At 42.4% G+C, this 14,974-nt stretch overlaps 1 protein-coding gene across 2 annotated transcripts in view; it reads left to right on the forward strand.

Annotated features, from left to right (window-relative positions):
* Nucleotides 1–14,974, forward strand: part of TMC5 (transmembrane channel like 5) — a 116,462-nt gene that overhangs the window by 25,828 nt on the left and 75,660 nt on the right. For both annotated transcript variants that reach the window (XM_073542954.1, XM_073542955.1), the window contains exon 2: nucleotides 11,841–11,973. In XM_073542954.1, coding sequence (XP_073399055.1) covers nucleotides 11,906–11,973 — 68 coding nt within the window. In that variant the 5' untranslated portion in view covers nucleotides 11,841–11,905. The remainder of the gene's footprint in view (nucleotides 1–11,840; nucleotides 11,974–14,974) is intronic.

The following is a 14,974-nucleotide window of genomic DNA, read 5'->3' on the forward strand; positions in this document are numbered from 1 at the left end:
AATTCCCCTTATCTTGACCGCTATTCTCTGCCGGAGCTTAGTAAATTCCATAGGTTTAGACAAATGTTTACGGTACTTAGGTCTGTATGAATATGAATTCTAAGCAAGTCTTTCATTTACCTGGTAAATAGAGAGGCGACAATACTTCTGGAACTGGGAGGTTTTCATTGTTTGTCCTATCAATATATTTGCTTTATCCCAATAGACTAACAACATATGCTGGTTACACATTGCAGTATGGAATTAAGCAACAGGTACTTTGCTAAAATATACTTAATTGACACATAATAATAATAATAATAATAATAATAATAATAATAATAATAATAATAAAAAAGATATAGTATCACTTTCCGGAATTCTCCTGCTCATTCACTTCAGGAGCCCAATTAAAATATAAACAAAAGCAATGGATACTCACCTCCCACTGTAATGCTGTTCCCACGATGACGACACCACTATTCCAGACGGGTGGCGTGACGTTGTGTCACATGACCGCTGCAGCCATTCATCGGCTGCTGTTTGGCTGCAGCCTTTACTATTCCATTAGACAATGGTCTACCCTGATGGAGTTGGTGATGAGTTACAGCCAGACAATGATGGTTGCAGTAGTGGACAACCCCTTTAAGACTATGAATCAGGAGATACTGGGTATCTATGATATTGATTCATTTCAATTTTAATGCTGGGTTTCTCCAGTATGTGCGTTAATAGACCCTACAATTTTCTTATAGGTTTTTAGCTTTGCCATTTTTGTACTGGCGTGCATGATCAATTGTACTGATCTGCAGTGGTCAAATGCTGTTGTCATATCAACACCATAGACATGTCAACGAAAAACAGTAGAGGGTACGTAGGGTTTATTTTGTTATTTTACAAAAACAAAGTCTTAGATATAATGAAGAATAAAGCAACTTAAAGATGGAAAACCCTTTTAATGCCCAACCAGGCCATTCGTTATAAATGAAAGTATAAGCTCTATTCCGGGCTTTCTCTATCATTCCCATAGACAATGAATGGAGCAGGTGCAATCATGTTTACGCATCCAGTCTCTATCATGAAGAGGAAGAATGGGGCATTCTAGTGATCTTGGGAACCTTTTAAGAGTTTACACCACTCTCAACACTTTTTAATAAAGAGGACTTGGCTTAGCTTCTTGCGTGCTGACAAATTTAATATACGCAATACGTAGGCTGGTGTAAACTACCGTAGATTTATTTTTCTGGCTTGAGGATAGTAAAAGGTGTCCTATGATGGTCTTTGCTTTTTCCACCTTTTAATCCTGAAGGGTTATGTTGAAGACGGGTATATGAAAAGTAAAAAAATGTCCCTCATTGAGTCTCATAGATAGCCGGTTTTAACCAAGGTTCTTTGTAAGAAGAAATAGACTTAGCTACATGTTGTTGTACAAGTAATAACCCTTAAGCTGGCCATTAATATTAGACTCATGTCGGCCTTACCCGATATCGATGGGTTCAGACGATAGTCCAATGTGTATGGGGGCACCAGCCAAATGATAGTTGGGAGTGATGTCGATCAGACATGTCCACTTTTGGACTGCCGGTCACATTGTTCTCCCTGAAATAAGACGTGTCAGCCTGCGGCTTTCTCATAGAGAACACAGGAGTGCTTGACCAAAAGAGTGCTCCCATGTATGGGAAAGTCAGCTGAGGTGGTTGTCAAACGAATGATCTTTCGGCCAACAGCCATCTAATGTGTATAGGATTGGGTAGTCTGGTAACTGGATGACAAGATCTTATATGGGTTGTCCACTACTAGGACACCCCTCCTCAATCTGAATGTTTGCGCCTATTAAAATAACATTTATACTCACCTCTGGTGCTGTTTGAACGATGTCATCACTCTCGTTTCCCGGGCTCTCGTGCGGTTCTTATGTCATGTGAGCCAATCAGCGCTGGCTTCACTGTCGCCGCCATCAAACAAATAAGTAATCAAGAGGATGTGAGTGACCAACCACAGCTCAACACTTCATGTTGATTACTTATATGTCCGAAGATGGGGACAGTGATGCCAGCGCAAATTGGGTGCACGCCTCATGTGAGGTTGTTAAATCGAGCGAACACGAGTTCCGACACGGCTGAAATAGTGCCGTCACGGGAGGTGAGTACAGGTGTTTTTATTTTAATGGGGGGGGGCAAACATTCAGATTGAGGAGATGTGGTCCTAGTGGTGGGCTGAACCTTATAGCCGAGACATCAAAGAAATGGCAAACAATACAATAAAGTTAGGATTGCATAGACCGGTTGTAGTATTAGTCTGACAGACTAGAGTTAGGTGGTCGGCAATGGAAAAACAAGTGATGGTAGGCAAGAATCGAATAGTGTAAGTAGCTTAATGAAATAAAAAAATATCTAAAACCCATTATTTTACATTGGAAGGGGAGTGAGGCTGGTGACCTGACTTTATAGCCCTTTAACAGTGATGTATCTGTAATTTCTTGTGAATGGCTTTACCTCACTCTAGTGAATGGTAATCTTTCATATGTATTCTTATCTAAATCTTATCTATATTTAGTAATCTACTGAGAAAAGTCTTACTTTTATGTAAATGTGCCTTCTCTCATAGTGTGCCCTTTCTAAAGTGTCATTGCCAAAAGGAAGTAATAGGAAAATAAGAAGTATGTGGCAATCCAGCCTCACAATGGGTCATATTTCTGGCTGCAGAGACGCTCATCAAGGCAGTGCAACATTCACTGGACATAAAGCTAACATTGGTTTATTTATGCTTTAATGCTTTAAAGGGAATCTACATCTTTATTTCTAAAGTTGTAAAGTGTATTGGTTTACTATACTGTTTATATGATCAGTCCGGACATAGTCCTCTGCTTGTGATCTCCATTGATCAGTAACGAGTTATTCATGTAATTCGCAGTTGGCCATTGATCATGAGTTGGCGCATGTTGGATTATCTCTTTTAGGCTAAGTGCACACGTTGCAGAAAATTTCTGCTGAAAAACCTGACTCCCTTCCCAGAAACCGCGCGTTTATTAACATTGAGATATTCCATAATGGTATCCTTTAGAAACCCTTCAAAAATGTTACCCACAACAGATGTTAAGCTTACCGGCCTATAGTTTCCAGGTTCCCTTTTACACCCCTTTTTAAATATTGGTACCACATTTGCTTGCCGCCAATCAAAAGGAACAGACCCTGTTTCTATAGAGTCTCTAAATATAAGGAATAGAGGCCTGTCTATCACATTACTTAACTCCCTTAATACCCGAGGGTGAATGCCATCAGGGCCTGGTGATATGTCAATTTTAATCTTACTAAGGCGGTTCTGCACTTCTTCCTGGGTTAGGCAGGTAATACTTAATGGGGAGTTTACATTATCACTCTGCATTTCCCCTGGCAAATCCTTTTCCTGTGTGAACAATGTTGAGAAAAAAGTGTTTAAAACATTTGCTTTTCCCACATCGCTCTCTATGATTTCACCCTCATTGTTCTTTAAAGGGCCGACACCATCAATTTTAATCTTTTTACTGTTTATATAATTAAAGAATAGTTTGGGGTTTGTTTTACTTTCCTTAGCAATGAGTCTCTCAGTTTCCACTTTTGCTAAATGTATTTTTTTTTACACATTTTATTTTTTTCTCTATAACTTTTTAATGCTTCTTCATTGCCTTCTTGTTTTAGCTTCTTAAATGCCTTGTTCTTGTTATTTATTGCCCTTTTTACATCCTTATTTAGCCACATTGGTGTTCTCCTGTTCCTAGCCCTTTTATTTCTGTACGGTATGGCTAGCTCGCAGTGGGTGTGTAAAACTGATTAAAATATTTCCCATTTATTTTCTGTGGTCCTATTTTTGAGGACATTGTCCCAATCAATTCGGCGAAGGTCCTCTCTAAGCTGATCAAACTTTGCTTTCCTGAAATTCTGCGTTTTTGTAACCCCCTTCCAGGGCACCTTACTGAAGGACAAGTGGAATTGTATTATATTGTGGTCACTGTTCCCTAGGTGCCCATCGACTCGAACTTCTGTTATTCTATCTGGCCTGTTGCTTAAAATTAAGTCCAGAAGGGCTGTCCCTCTAGTTGGGCCCTGCACAAGTTGTGACAGATAATTAAATCAGTTAATCAAAAGTTCAGTAATAGATAGATAAAAGAGTTAATTACAAAGTACCATTCTTAAGTATCTCCCTGATAGATTATTAGTTAATTTCTTTCTGCAGCTATCAATGAGCAGGAAAATAAACAGCCCTAAATGCCAGATGGCTCAAACTGTTTATTTAAGGTACTGTCACACTTAGCGATGCACCAGCGATCCCGGCCAGTGATATGACGCGGTCAGGATCGCTGGTACATCGCTAAGTGGTCGCTAGTGAGCTGCCACACAGGCAGATCTCACCAGCGACAACGCTGGGGACGGGGGTCGCTACTTACCTGTCACACTAGGCGATCCTGACGTCCTCCCGCCCGGCTCCACGCTCGTCTCTCCACAGGAAACCCAGCAGGAAGCTGACGACGAGAAATGGTCCAGGACGTTCTCGCGCGATCAGCTATAACCAGCGGGGGAGCGGTCGGAGGTAAGTATCAGACATAGCGATGTCGCTAGCAATATCGCTATAACATCACAAAAACCAATGACGTTATAGCGATATTGCTAGCGATATCGCTTAGTGTGACAGGCCCTATAGTCACATTGCTCTTTGAAAGATAATGTCATTCACATATTTACTGATGCAATATGTTTCTCCATGACTGAAAAATCGCTATGTTAATTAATTGGCACCTGAGGCTTAAGTGCTCTTGGTGTAATTAGAGCACTTCCCGAGCCACTGCCTTTCTGGCTACAGTGCCCACCTTCCTCTGCACTCCTAGATTGATAGCTCACTGGCTTGATTACAGTCAGCAAGATATAATTCAAGCAAAGAAAGGTGTATATGAGTTGAGAAAACAGAAGTAGTTATAAAAAGTCCACTCACCCCTGTTAAAATGGCGGATTTTTGTAAAAAAAAATCATACCAAGAAGATTCATTTCAGAACTATTTCCACCTTTAATGTCACGTATAATGTGTACATTTCAATTAAAAAATAAATTAAAAACTTTTTGGGTGGAAACAGAAAAATAAAGAACTATAAAAATGTGGTGGCATAAATATGCGTACCCTTAAACTAATACTTTGTTGAAGTACCTTTTGAATTTATGAAAGCATTCAGTCTTTTTGGATTTAGACCTGGACTGGATGGGTCATTTTAAAACTTTGCTCTTCTTCCGGAAAAGCCTTTCTTTTGTTAATTTGAAGGTATGCTTGGGTCATGGTCATGGTGAATGGTGAAATTTCTCTTTCTTTTCAGCTTTTTAGCAGATGTCTGAAAGTTTTGATGCAAAATTGACTGTCATTTGGAACTGTTCATATTTCCCTCTTCCTTGACTAAAGCCTCAGTTCCAGCTGCTAAAAAACAGCCCAAAGCATAATGCTGCCTCCTCCATGCTTCTCTGTGGGCATGGTGCTCTTTTGGCAATGTGCAATGTTGGCTTTGTGCCAAACATACATATTGGAATTATGGCGAAAAAGTTCAACCTTGATGTCATCAGACCATAACATGTTTTCCACATGGTTTTGACAGACTTGATGTAGGTTTTTGCAAAACATAACCGGGCATGGATGTTTTTCTTTGTCAGAAAAAGCTTACATTTTGCCATCCTACCCCACAGGCCAGACATATAAAGCCTACAGGAGATTTCTGTCACATGTAGTACACAAGTACTTACCAGAAAGTTCTGCTGATCCTTTAGTGTTGCTGTAGGCCTCTTGGCCTGGACCAATATCTTCTTGTCTTTTCGTCAATTTTTGAGAGACGTCCAGTTCTAGGTAATTTTACTGATGTCTCAAATTTAAGCCGCCCTTGATGACCGATTTCACAGTGTTCCAAGGAATAGCTAATGCCTTGGAATTGTTTTGTACTTTTCTCCTTACTCAGCCTCTACCAGTCATACCAGTGGGTTGAAAAACAGTGATATTAGCAAGCTTGAAAAAGATACTTTATTCAAAGGGATTATTTGCTTAGGACAAATATCTTGTAGATGCCACTTATCAGCTTTTTTCTCCTCCTGTGGTACAGAGCCAGAAGAACACAGATTTGAACATTTTGGCGATTTTGGGGTATGACAGCTCAACTTCTATTAAAGTCAATGGGAGCTGAGCTACAGAACGAGGCAGTGGGTGCTATGTAACAAGGGGACATGGGGTGGTAGTTGCAGGCGAGTCTACTAAGGTACACTCAGTCCACACCCCGGCCCCTTGCACATGAAAATACAGTTCTAGTCCCAGCCCCGGGTCACAGTGGGTTACCTCAGACACACAGCTGCTCTCCATGCCGGGACGGTGTCCTCTGGATGCACCACACATCACACTCTTTAGGGCCCAACAGTGGCAACTTGTTTAATGGAGGTGAAGTAAAGAGAAAGAGATATCAATTCCTGATCTGTCCGTACTGACAGCAATGGCTGCAGCAGCAGAGGCAATGACTCCGTCGGCTCCCAGGAGCTAGAAGTCTCTTGTGGGGCACACACACAGTCCTCATGTCTGCTGCCTGACAGACTACTGGCAGCTCTGTTCCCCTCCAGGGGCATGGCAAGTTCCCAGCAGGGGAGTGGGTCGCCCTCACACCCAGGGCAGCGGGGTACTCAGTACCGGGCCGGTGTCAGGGGGATGTGTCACAGCAGCAGTGACCCGGTCAGTGGCCCTGAGCACCCAATATCAATGGCGGTGATGTATATAGTGTAATAGTATATTTGGATAGTTCATGACGCCACCCGTGGTGTTTGGCAAGGGAGATGTTAAGCCAACGCTGCATGCAGATCTGCTGGGACTGATGATATGTTGCAGCAAAGATGGTGTAGCTCCCCACAGGTGGAGCTGTAGTCCCAGGGCAGTGTAGGTGCAATGGACGAGGAGAGGCGCAGAATGGTATAGATGCTGTTACCCAGATGTAGCGGTGCTGGAGGTGTTAGCGACGAATGAATGGAGGACACCAGGGCTTGTAGTTTCAAAGCTTTACTCACAGTTTGTGGTACCCGCCTCCGTGCCTTGTCCTCCGGGGTAGAGACTCAATCAACCTCCCGGGCAAGTCAGGGTTCTCCTCTCCAACACTCCGCCAACATGTGCCTTTCCTGAACGACTCCTCTATTGCGCCTTTTAGTGTGAAGAACTCCAGTACCGTGGTTACTCTGAAGTTCCTCCTGTCAGATAGAACCTTACTTGTATGACAGACAGTTGTAGCCTGATCAGGGACCTCCTGGGTCCCGGCTCTCTATCCGTGTTGCTGTTGTGTCCCAAGTCTCAGATGGGAGTAGTGCATTTACAGCCAACTACTCCACCGGTGTCTGCTGCAGAACCATAAGTGTCCATACATCCTCGGGGACCGGGCCCCGGCCTTGCGCTGAGAACCTATAGGCAGGGTTCCTCTTCCAACCCACAACTCCTCTCTGTTCTCCTACTCCTTCGTTACGCGCTGTTCCTTCTCTCTCTTATGGAAGCTTAGGTTGCAGTTCTACGTCTTTCTCCTTCTATTCTCTTTCCCGTGCCAGCTGGATCAGATCACTGAGGCAGCTGCAGCACTCTTTCTAAACTGAACTCAAACTGAACTCAAAACTAACTTCAGAACTGAACTCCTCTCGCCTGACCTCCTGTCAGACTGACCTGCAATTCTAAACCTTCCCACTCTTTTATATGGATCTCCACTCCACCCACCTCCCAGCATATCTCGTGTTACGAAGCAAGGAATCACCAGAGATGCTCTGCTACCGTCTAAGCATGAGCCGCAATGTGATCAGTGCTGAACTATCCTGTGTGTGGGATGCAGGTGTTGGAGTGAGGAAAGGAGTTCCCAACTTACCTGGTTGGTGGGGCACTACACCTTAGGAGAAGTGCAGTACCTCTGTGGCGACTGAGCCTCAGGGGCGCCACAGGAGCACATCCTGCCACAGGCCAGCCTGCCCCATCATTGACTCTGGACAGGGACTTCCTGTCCCTTTGGAGGCTGCTGACCCAGCCCCCTGAATTAACCCTTGCTATCCCTAATCTGAGCACACAGCATACACAATACAAAGATATAGAATAAAGGAACATCACAGCAACACAACAGCAGACACATAGGCACATCAATACATGGGCGATACACATTGCAGGACAATATCAGAACATTAATATGTTCCTGTCCCGGACCTTTTCTCTGTCCCCCGGGGAACCTGCTGTGCTACTCAATGGTTCCGGGCACGGAGCAGAGGAGGCAACCTCCCCCCCCGGATCATCCTGCGTTTCACCCCCTTACATTTGCACACCCAGTTCTTGTACATAGTCACCTCTTGGAAGAATGACTGAATATTTTGTTATCTGCTATCAGCCTAAGTATGTGACCAAGTTGAGCACAGCACAATAGATTGTGATTTGGCAGAACAGTTCCTTATAGTGTTACGGTGCCTAATAACAGGTATCAGGAACTTATTTTAACTTCGTAGTCAGGACACTTATCCAAACAAATAAGAATTGCATTTCTTCCGTGTAAAACACCGCACAGGTATTGTGTGTATTTCCTGTTATGTGACACAACAGAACAAGTTGTAAACTGATTACTTGTCCTTGTACTGAAATCTTAGTCTGTCGTCTGGATTGGTGTGTGCGACGCATCCCATATTTAATCTTCTTATTTACTCCTTTTTCTGGCTCCTATGAAACCAGATCTGTCAATCACAGATTTCCCTCCCATGGAAATCAAGCTGGTGGTGAAGTTCACGGAATGGTTGAGCCACCTAATGGGTGCACGGAGCACTTGTGCTTGGTTTGAACAGTCATTTTGTGCTGATAGACTCCCAATAATTGCTATAACATAAACAAAACTGATGAAGCACAAAACAATTTGTCCTGTACTCTTGCCCCATCCTCTATTCTTCTTACATTAGGGGCCACACCAACTCAGTGTAATCTCATACAGTTACCACTAGTCTTTCAGTCTTTGCCACTTGCCACGTTACAATCTGTCATGCAGATCCTACTATTTGGCGTATTGTGGCTTATTTCAGACATTCTTCTCAAGAACTATGCTTGTTGAACCCAGAACCTGTGATAATGTAAGGAGATGGACATACTGTCCGCGTTCCCACTTGAAGACACGTGCATAGTTTTAAATGTACCTTGATGTGTACTGTGACATGCATTATTAGTGATAGGTTGTATTTTTCCCAAAAGTAGGGAGGGCTATGGATAATGTTTGGGACTAGCCCAGAGTGGGAAGGGATAAAGTGAAGAGACAGAGACAGTTTTCTGTTTGTTGTTGACTGGTGGTCTCCCTCATTGAACTGTTCAACATCTGGTCTTGGCCAACCAAAGTCATCAGTAACATGCAGTCTGAAAGGGTGTAGTGCTCCTATAGATGAATTCTACACACCTACCCAGGAACCACATCTTAATGCAGTGTGCCGGGGCTTAAGAAACGAGAACTTTGCTCAAGGCTATCACCCTGCACCATGTTACAATAATATGAAGAGAAATCCACCATGCCACTTTGTCAGGTCCTGCCCTGTTTCTATGAATTGGAAAATTAGTTTAGCAAAACACTAATTTTTAAAATTTTGCATCTCCCTTTAAAGTGTGAAATGAACCAATTTAATTATTCTCACTTATACATACTGTTAAAGAATCAGAAATGAGAAAATAAAATATGTGCATTTTTCATAAAAGCAACATAAGATAAGCCATATAATGTTTTCCAATATTATTTTAGAGTTTATGTAGTGTATTTAGAATATTTGGAAAATAAAGTACTAAGATACAGCAAAAGAAAAAGATCGCCGAGCATCCATAAGCCAAATGCACAATATTTGCACTATGGAAAAGCAATGGTAAACTTACACTGTATGTACAAGGTATTGGGACATACTTAAAGGGAACCTGTCACCCCTTTTTTGAGATATCATATAATGATATCATTCAATTGTGTGTCACATAAGGATTCTCTTAGTACTTTTGCTTCCCCCTGACCCCGCACCTTTCATGCATAAATACCTTGTTTATATCGGTTCAGATGTATGTAAAGTGCCGCTGTCCGGTCCGCTGGGCGGGGCTTATTCACCTTCTTCCCCCTCCCTGTCTTGCTCTACACAAGAAGAAAAGCGTAGAAGTAAAAGTACTAAGAGAATCCTTATGTGACACACAATTGAAGGATATCATTATATGATATCTCAAAAAAGGGCGACAGATTCCCTTTAATAAATGAGTTTAGTTTTTTCATTCGGTTCCATTAAGATAATATAAAATCTTTATAATATCCAGCCCCTAGCCTGGCAGTCTGCCTTTACTAACATTTACTAACAATTTTTAAGTTATAAATATAATTTTAGATGTTCCGCTTCCATCCTCACTAACAGCACCTCATTACTCACTGGGATACGGGACTTCTGTTTCATCTCTATCAAAGGTCGGATTTTCCAGTGATCGGACATTTAAGTATTTTTCCAGAACACCCTTGTAAGGTTATAAAATAGTAGACTAAAAATTGACCATTGACCATTGACCATTGACCAGTTATTCCACTGTAAGCAAATTATGACCTTACCACTCGATAGGTGAGAATTGTTAAATAGGTGTGGGTCCCATGCCAACTGCCTGGATAGGAAACTTGACCTGTCACGCTGAATATGTAGATTTAGGAAAGCGATGAGCTTGGCTATCCTCTTCAGTGCAGGCTTGCAGACAGTATCGGACTATGGTGGCAAGAGCACACCAGTAACATTTACTCTGGGGACCCAGTGTTCAGCTACATGCATATAATACATTACCCCCTTTCCCAAATTTACCTCTGCTTCTATAAAATAATAAATTAGGCAGCTTGTTGAATGAATGATGAGATGCTACTTTTGTCTGTACATAGTGTAAATGTATTGGACCAAATACCCCTTATGTTGAGGAGTAAGTGCTTCACTCCTGCACCGGGGCCCACCGGGGGATTTCCCTGTTCTCCTGTGGGCCAGTCCGACCCTTCTAATAGCCAAGGGAGAATAGGGAACACAAGTTTAGTGTTCTGTCAATCAGTGGGAGATCCAACAGGGAGAACCACATCGATCTACGAGTTATCACCAATCCAATGCATGGACTTGCCTAGAACAGTAAACCCCTTCAAATTGACTTCTCAGCTGATTAATACTTTAACCATAGGTATCTACAGTTAATGTTCTACAAGCTGCTTTAATATCCTCTGGACTTGTGGACAGAAGTTGATAGCCCTGGAGTATTTCTGTCTATATTTTAGAATTTATATCAGCCATTGCTTTTTTTTTCGCGTAAACCAGCATTTTATTTGTAACAGTGAACATTCCAGCAATTAAACAATGAGGTATCGTGAATGGACTACAGCAGATCATGAGGTTCCGGTCGAACGGACACCTCATTTCTCATAGTCGTTCTAGTCATAGTCCCATTTGGCGGAGAAGCCTTCCCACGGGGTCGATCCTCATGTCCAGCATCTTCTTGGTCTGCATGGCGATCCATTCATCGGACAGAGTGTGTGGGATTTCCCTCTGCCACAAGATAATGAGGGCAGTGAGGCCCAAGGCATTGCTTTTTGACCCCTGAATAATTTTATAGGGAGTCATAAACATCCAGTTACTTGTTAACAGCACGGACACTTCAAGCCACACGCTAATCAGTCTAGAGATTACAGCTTTTTATGTTATTTTATGGCAAGGTATCTAAGGAATCTCGTGCGTGACGTTTCACTTGGGAAAATCTGACACCTGCAAACACCTGATGCCGACTAATTTGTGTTGTTTCAAAGTGGCTGAACCGACTCATTAACATTTTTTCATACTTTTTTTTTACAGAATAACATGGCAGAGAATGTTCTAAGAAGGTGATATATGAAGCGCAGAACATAAGGGACATCACCATGGCGTACAATGAAGGGGCCTACAACTCTGGGTACCATGACTCAGAGACTCTGGAGATTGACCGAGAGTATGGCAGCATTATTTTATGACTTTTCTAAAATAGGTTTCATTTATTTCTTGTATGCATACTCCGGAGCGCCAATGAGAGATTGTTGTCATCATACACAACCTTAGGTCATTCATGTCCTCAGTTGGGTGCAGATTTTCATACACACACTGGATACATGTTCATATAATTAATGGTTAAACATTAAGTTTTTGGGGAGTGTGAAAAAACATGCAACTTCTTTTTAGGTATTATCCTTGGTCATATTTGAAACCAGAACCGGAGTGCTGCAAGGCCGTAAAGCATTCAACCAACTTGTTGTCCCAAGGTTCGAAATTTTGACCAATTTAAGAGGTTGTCTAATAGACATAAGCAAATTAAAAAAAAAGTTCTTTTAGGTCCAGTTCATCGGAGTTGGCTGTAAAATTTGATTCGCAGAGAATTTGTAAGTCCTCTGAAAAGGTGTTTTTTTAATGTTCTGAGGGCTCTCTGCACCCCAGAGAATAATAAACAAAAGGGAGTGAAGGGGTTAAAAATGATAAATTATTATATTCTTCTATCCTAGGTTCACCCCTCACATGTTCTGCAGCCACAGCTATCAGCTTTTGATTTATTAGAAATCAATTTGTCCACCTCTGTTGGCCACTACTTTCATATTGATGATCTAACCCTTAGGCCACGTTCACACGCTGAGTATTTGGTCAGAACTTTACATCAGTAGTTGTAAGTCAAAACCAGGAGAGGAACATTCGGAGGAAAAGCATAATAGAAATACATCACCACTTCTGTATTTATCACCCACTCCTGGTTTTGGCTTACAAATGCTGAGGAAAATACTGAACAAATACTAAACATGTGAACGTGGCTTCAGGATGGGTCATCAAAATAGAAAAGGATTTGGGTGTTTGGAGGGAAGCCGGTTGTGTAATAAAACCAGCACCTGACTCTAAGACCAACAGTTGGAGCTAGCTTCTGTCACTGCTGTTTACCCACATAAATGCCATTGACAATCTCTGTATTTAAGTGGCATAGTGAGTTGTCTATTGGCACCCCACAACGCGTTGGCAGGGTACAAATTGGTTGCAATGGTAGCCAAGGTCTTGCTGAAGCCACCTTGGTATTTGGTTGCCAGAGGCTGGGCTTCATAGGAGACCTTGTTTTTACTTTATATCACAATATTTGATAGCCGGCTTAAAGGAAATCTGTCACCGGATGTTGGAGGCCTATGTAAATGGCGCGCAGTATGCTTTGCCCAACTGTGGGCAAAGCCGATAATCATTACTGCGCATGCGCCGGTACACTATGTCCCGGAAGTATTTCGCTGTGTTCAGGGACATGGTGTACCAGCGCATGCGCAGTAATGACTATCGGCTTTGCCCACAGTTGGGCAAAGCATACTGCAAGATTGCTTTACGCACGCAAAAACTATGGAGAAGAACTACTCTAATACCGGAGAAGATCGCGGACAGGGGTCACGGATGGGGTGGAGAAAAAAGAAGAAACACCGCCCATCGGACCGGACCCAGGCCATTTACAGTCGTGGCCAAAAGTATTGACACCCCTGCAATTCTGTCAGATAATACTCAGTTTCTTCCTGAAAATGATTGCAAACACAAATTCTTTGGTATTATTATCTTCATTTAATTTGTCTTAAATGAAAAAACACAAAAGAGAATGAAGCAAAAAGCAAAACATTGATCATTTCACACAAAACTCCAAAAATGGGCCAGACAAAAGTATTGGCACCCTCAGCCTAATACTTGGTTGCACAACCTTTAGCCAAAATAACTGCGACCAACCGCTTCCGGTAACCATCAATGAGTTTCTTACAATGCTCTGCTGGAATTTTAGACCATTCTTCTTTGGCAAACTGCTCCAGGTCCCTGATATTAAAAGGGTGCCTTCTCCAAACTGCCATTTTTAGATCTCTCCACAGGTGTTCTATGGGATTCAGGTCTGGACTCATTGCTGGCCACCTTAGAAGTCTCCAGTGCTTTCTCTCAAACCATTTTCTAGTGCTTTTTGAAGTGTGTTTTGGGTCATTGTCCTGCTGGAAGACCCATGACCTCTGAGGGAGACCCAGCTTTCTCACACTGGGCCCTACATTAGGCTGCAAAATGTGTTGGCAGTCTTCAGACTTCATAATGCCATTCACACGGTCAAGCAGTCCAGTGCCAGAGGCAGCAAAGCAACCCCAAAACATCAGGGAACCTCCACCATGTTTGACTGTAGGGACCGTGTTCTTTTCTTTGAATGCCTCTTTTTTCTCCTGTAAACTCTATGTTGATGCCTTTGCCCAAAAAGCTCTACTTTTGTCTCATCTGACCAGAGAACATTGTTCCAAAACATTTTAGGCTTTTTCAGGTAAGTTTTGGCAAACTCCAGCCTGGCTTTTTTAAGTCTCAGGGTAAGAAGTGGGGTCTTCCTGGGTCTCCTACCATACAGTCCCTTTTCATTCAGACGTCGACGGATAGTACAGGTTGACACTGTTGTACCCTCGGACTGCAGGGCAGCTTGAACTTGTTTGGATGTTAGTCGAGGTTCTTTATCCAACATCCGCACAATCTTGGTTTGAAATCTCTTGTCAATTTTTCTTTTCCGTCCACATCTAGGGAGGTTAGCCACAGTGCCATGGGCTTTAAACTTCTTGATGACATTGCGCACGGTAGACACAGGAGCATTCAGGTCTTTGGAGATGGACTTGTAGCCTTGAGATTGCTCATGCTTCCTCACAATTTGGTTTCTCAAGTCCTCAGACAGTTCTTTGGTCTTCTTTCTTTTCTCCATGCTCAATGTGGTACACACAAGGACACAGGACAGAGGATGAGTCAACTTTAATCCATGTCAACTGGCTGCAAGTGTGATTTAGTTATTGCCAACACGTGTTAGGTGCCACAGGTAAGTTACAGGTGCTGATAGTTACACAAATTAGAGAAGCATCACATGATTTTTTGAACAGTGCCAATACTTTTGTCCACCCTCTTTTTTATGTTTGGTGTGGAATTATATCCAATTTGGCTTT

This window comes from Dendrobates tinctorius, unplaced genomic scaffold (assembly GCF_039654945.1).
Source record: "Dendrobates tinctorius isolate UK_male_01 unplaced genomic scaffold, ASM3965494v1 ptg000129l, whole genome shotgun sequence".
NCBI lineage: Eukaryota > Metazoa > Chordata > Amphibia > Anura > Dendrobatidae > Dendrobates > Dendrobates tinctorius.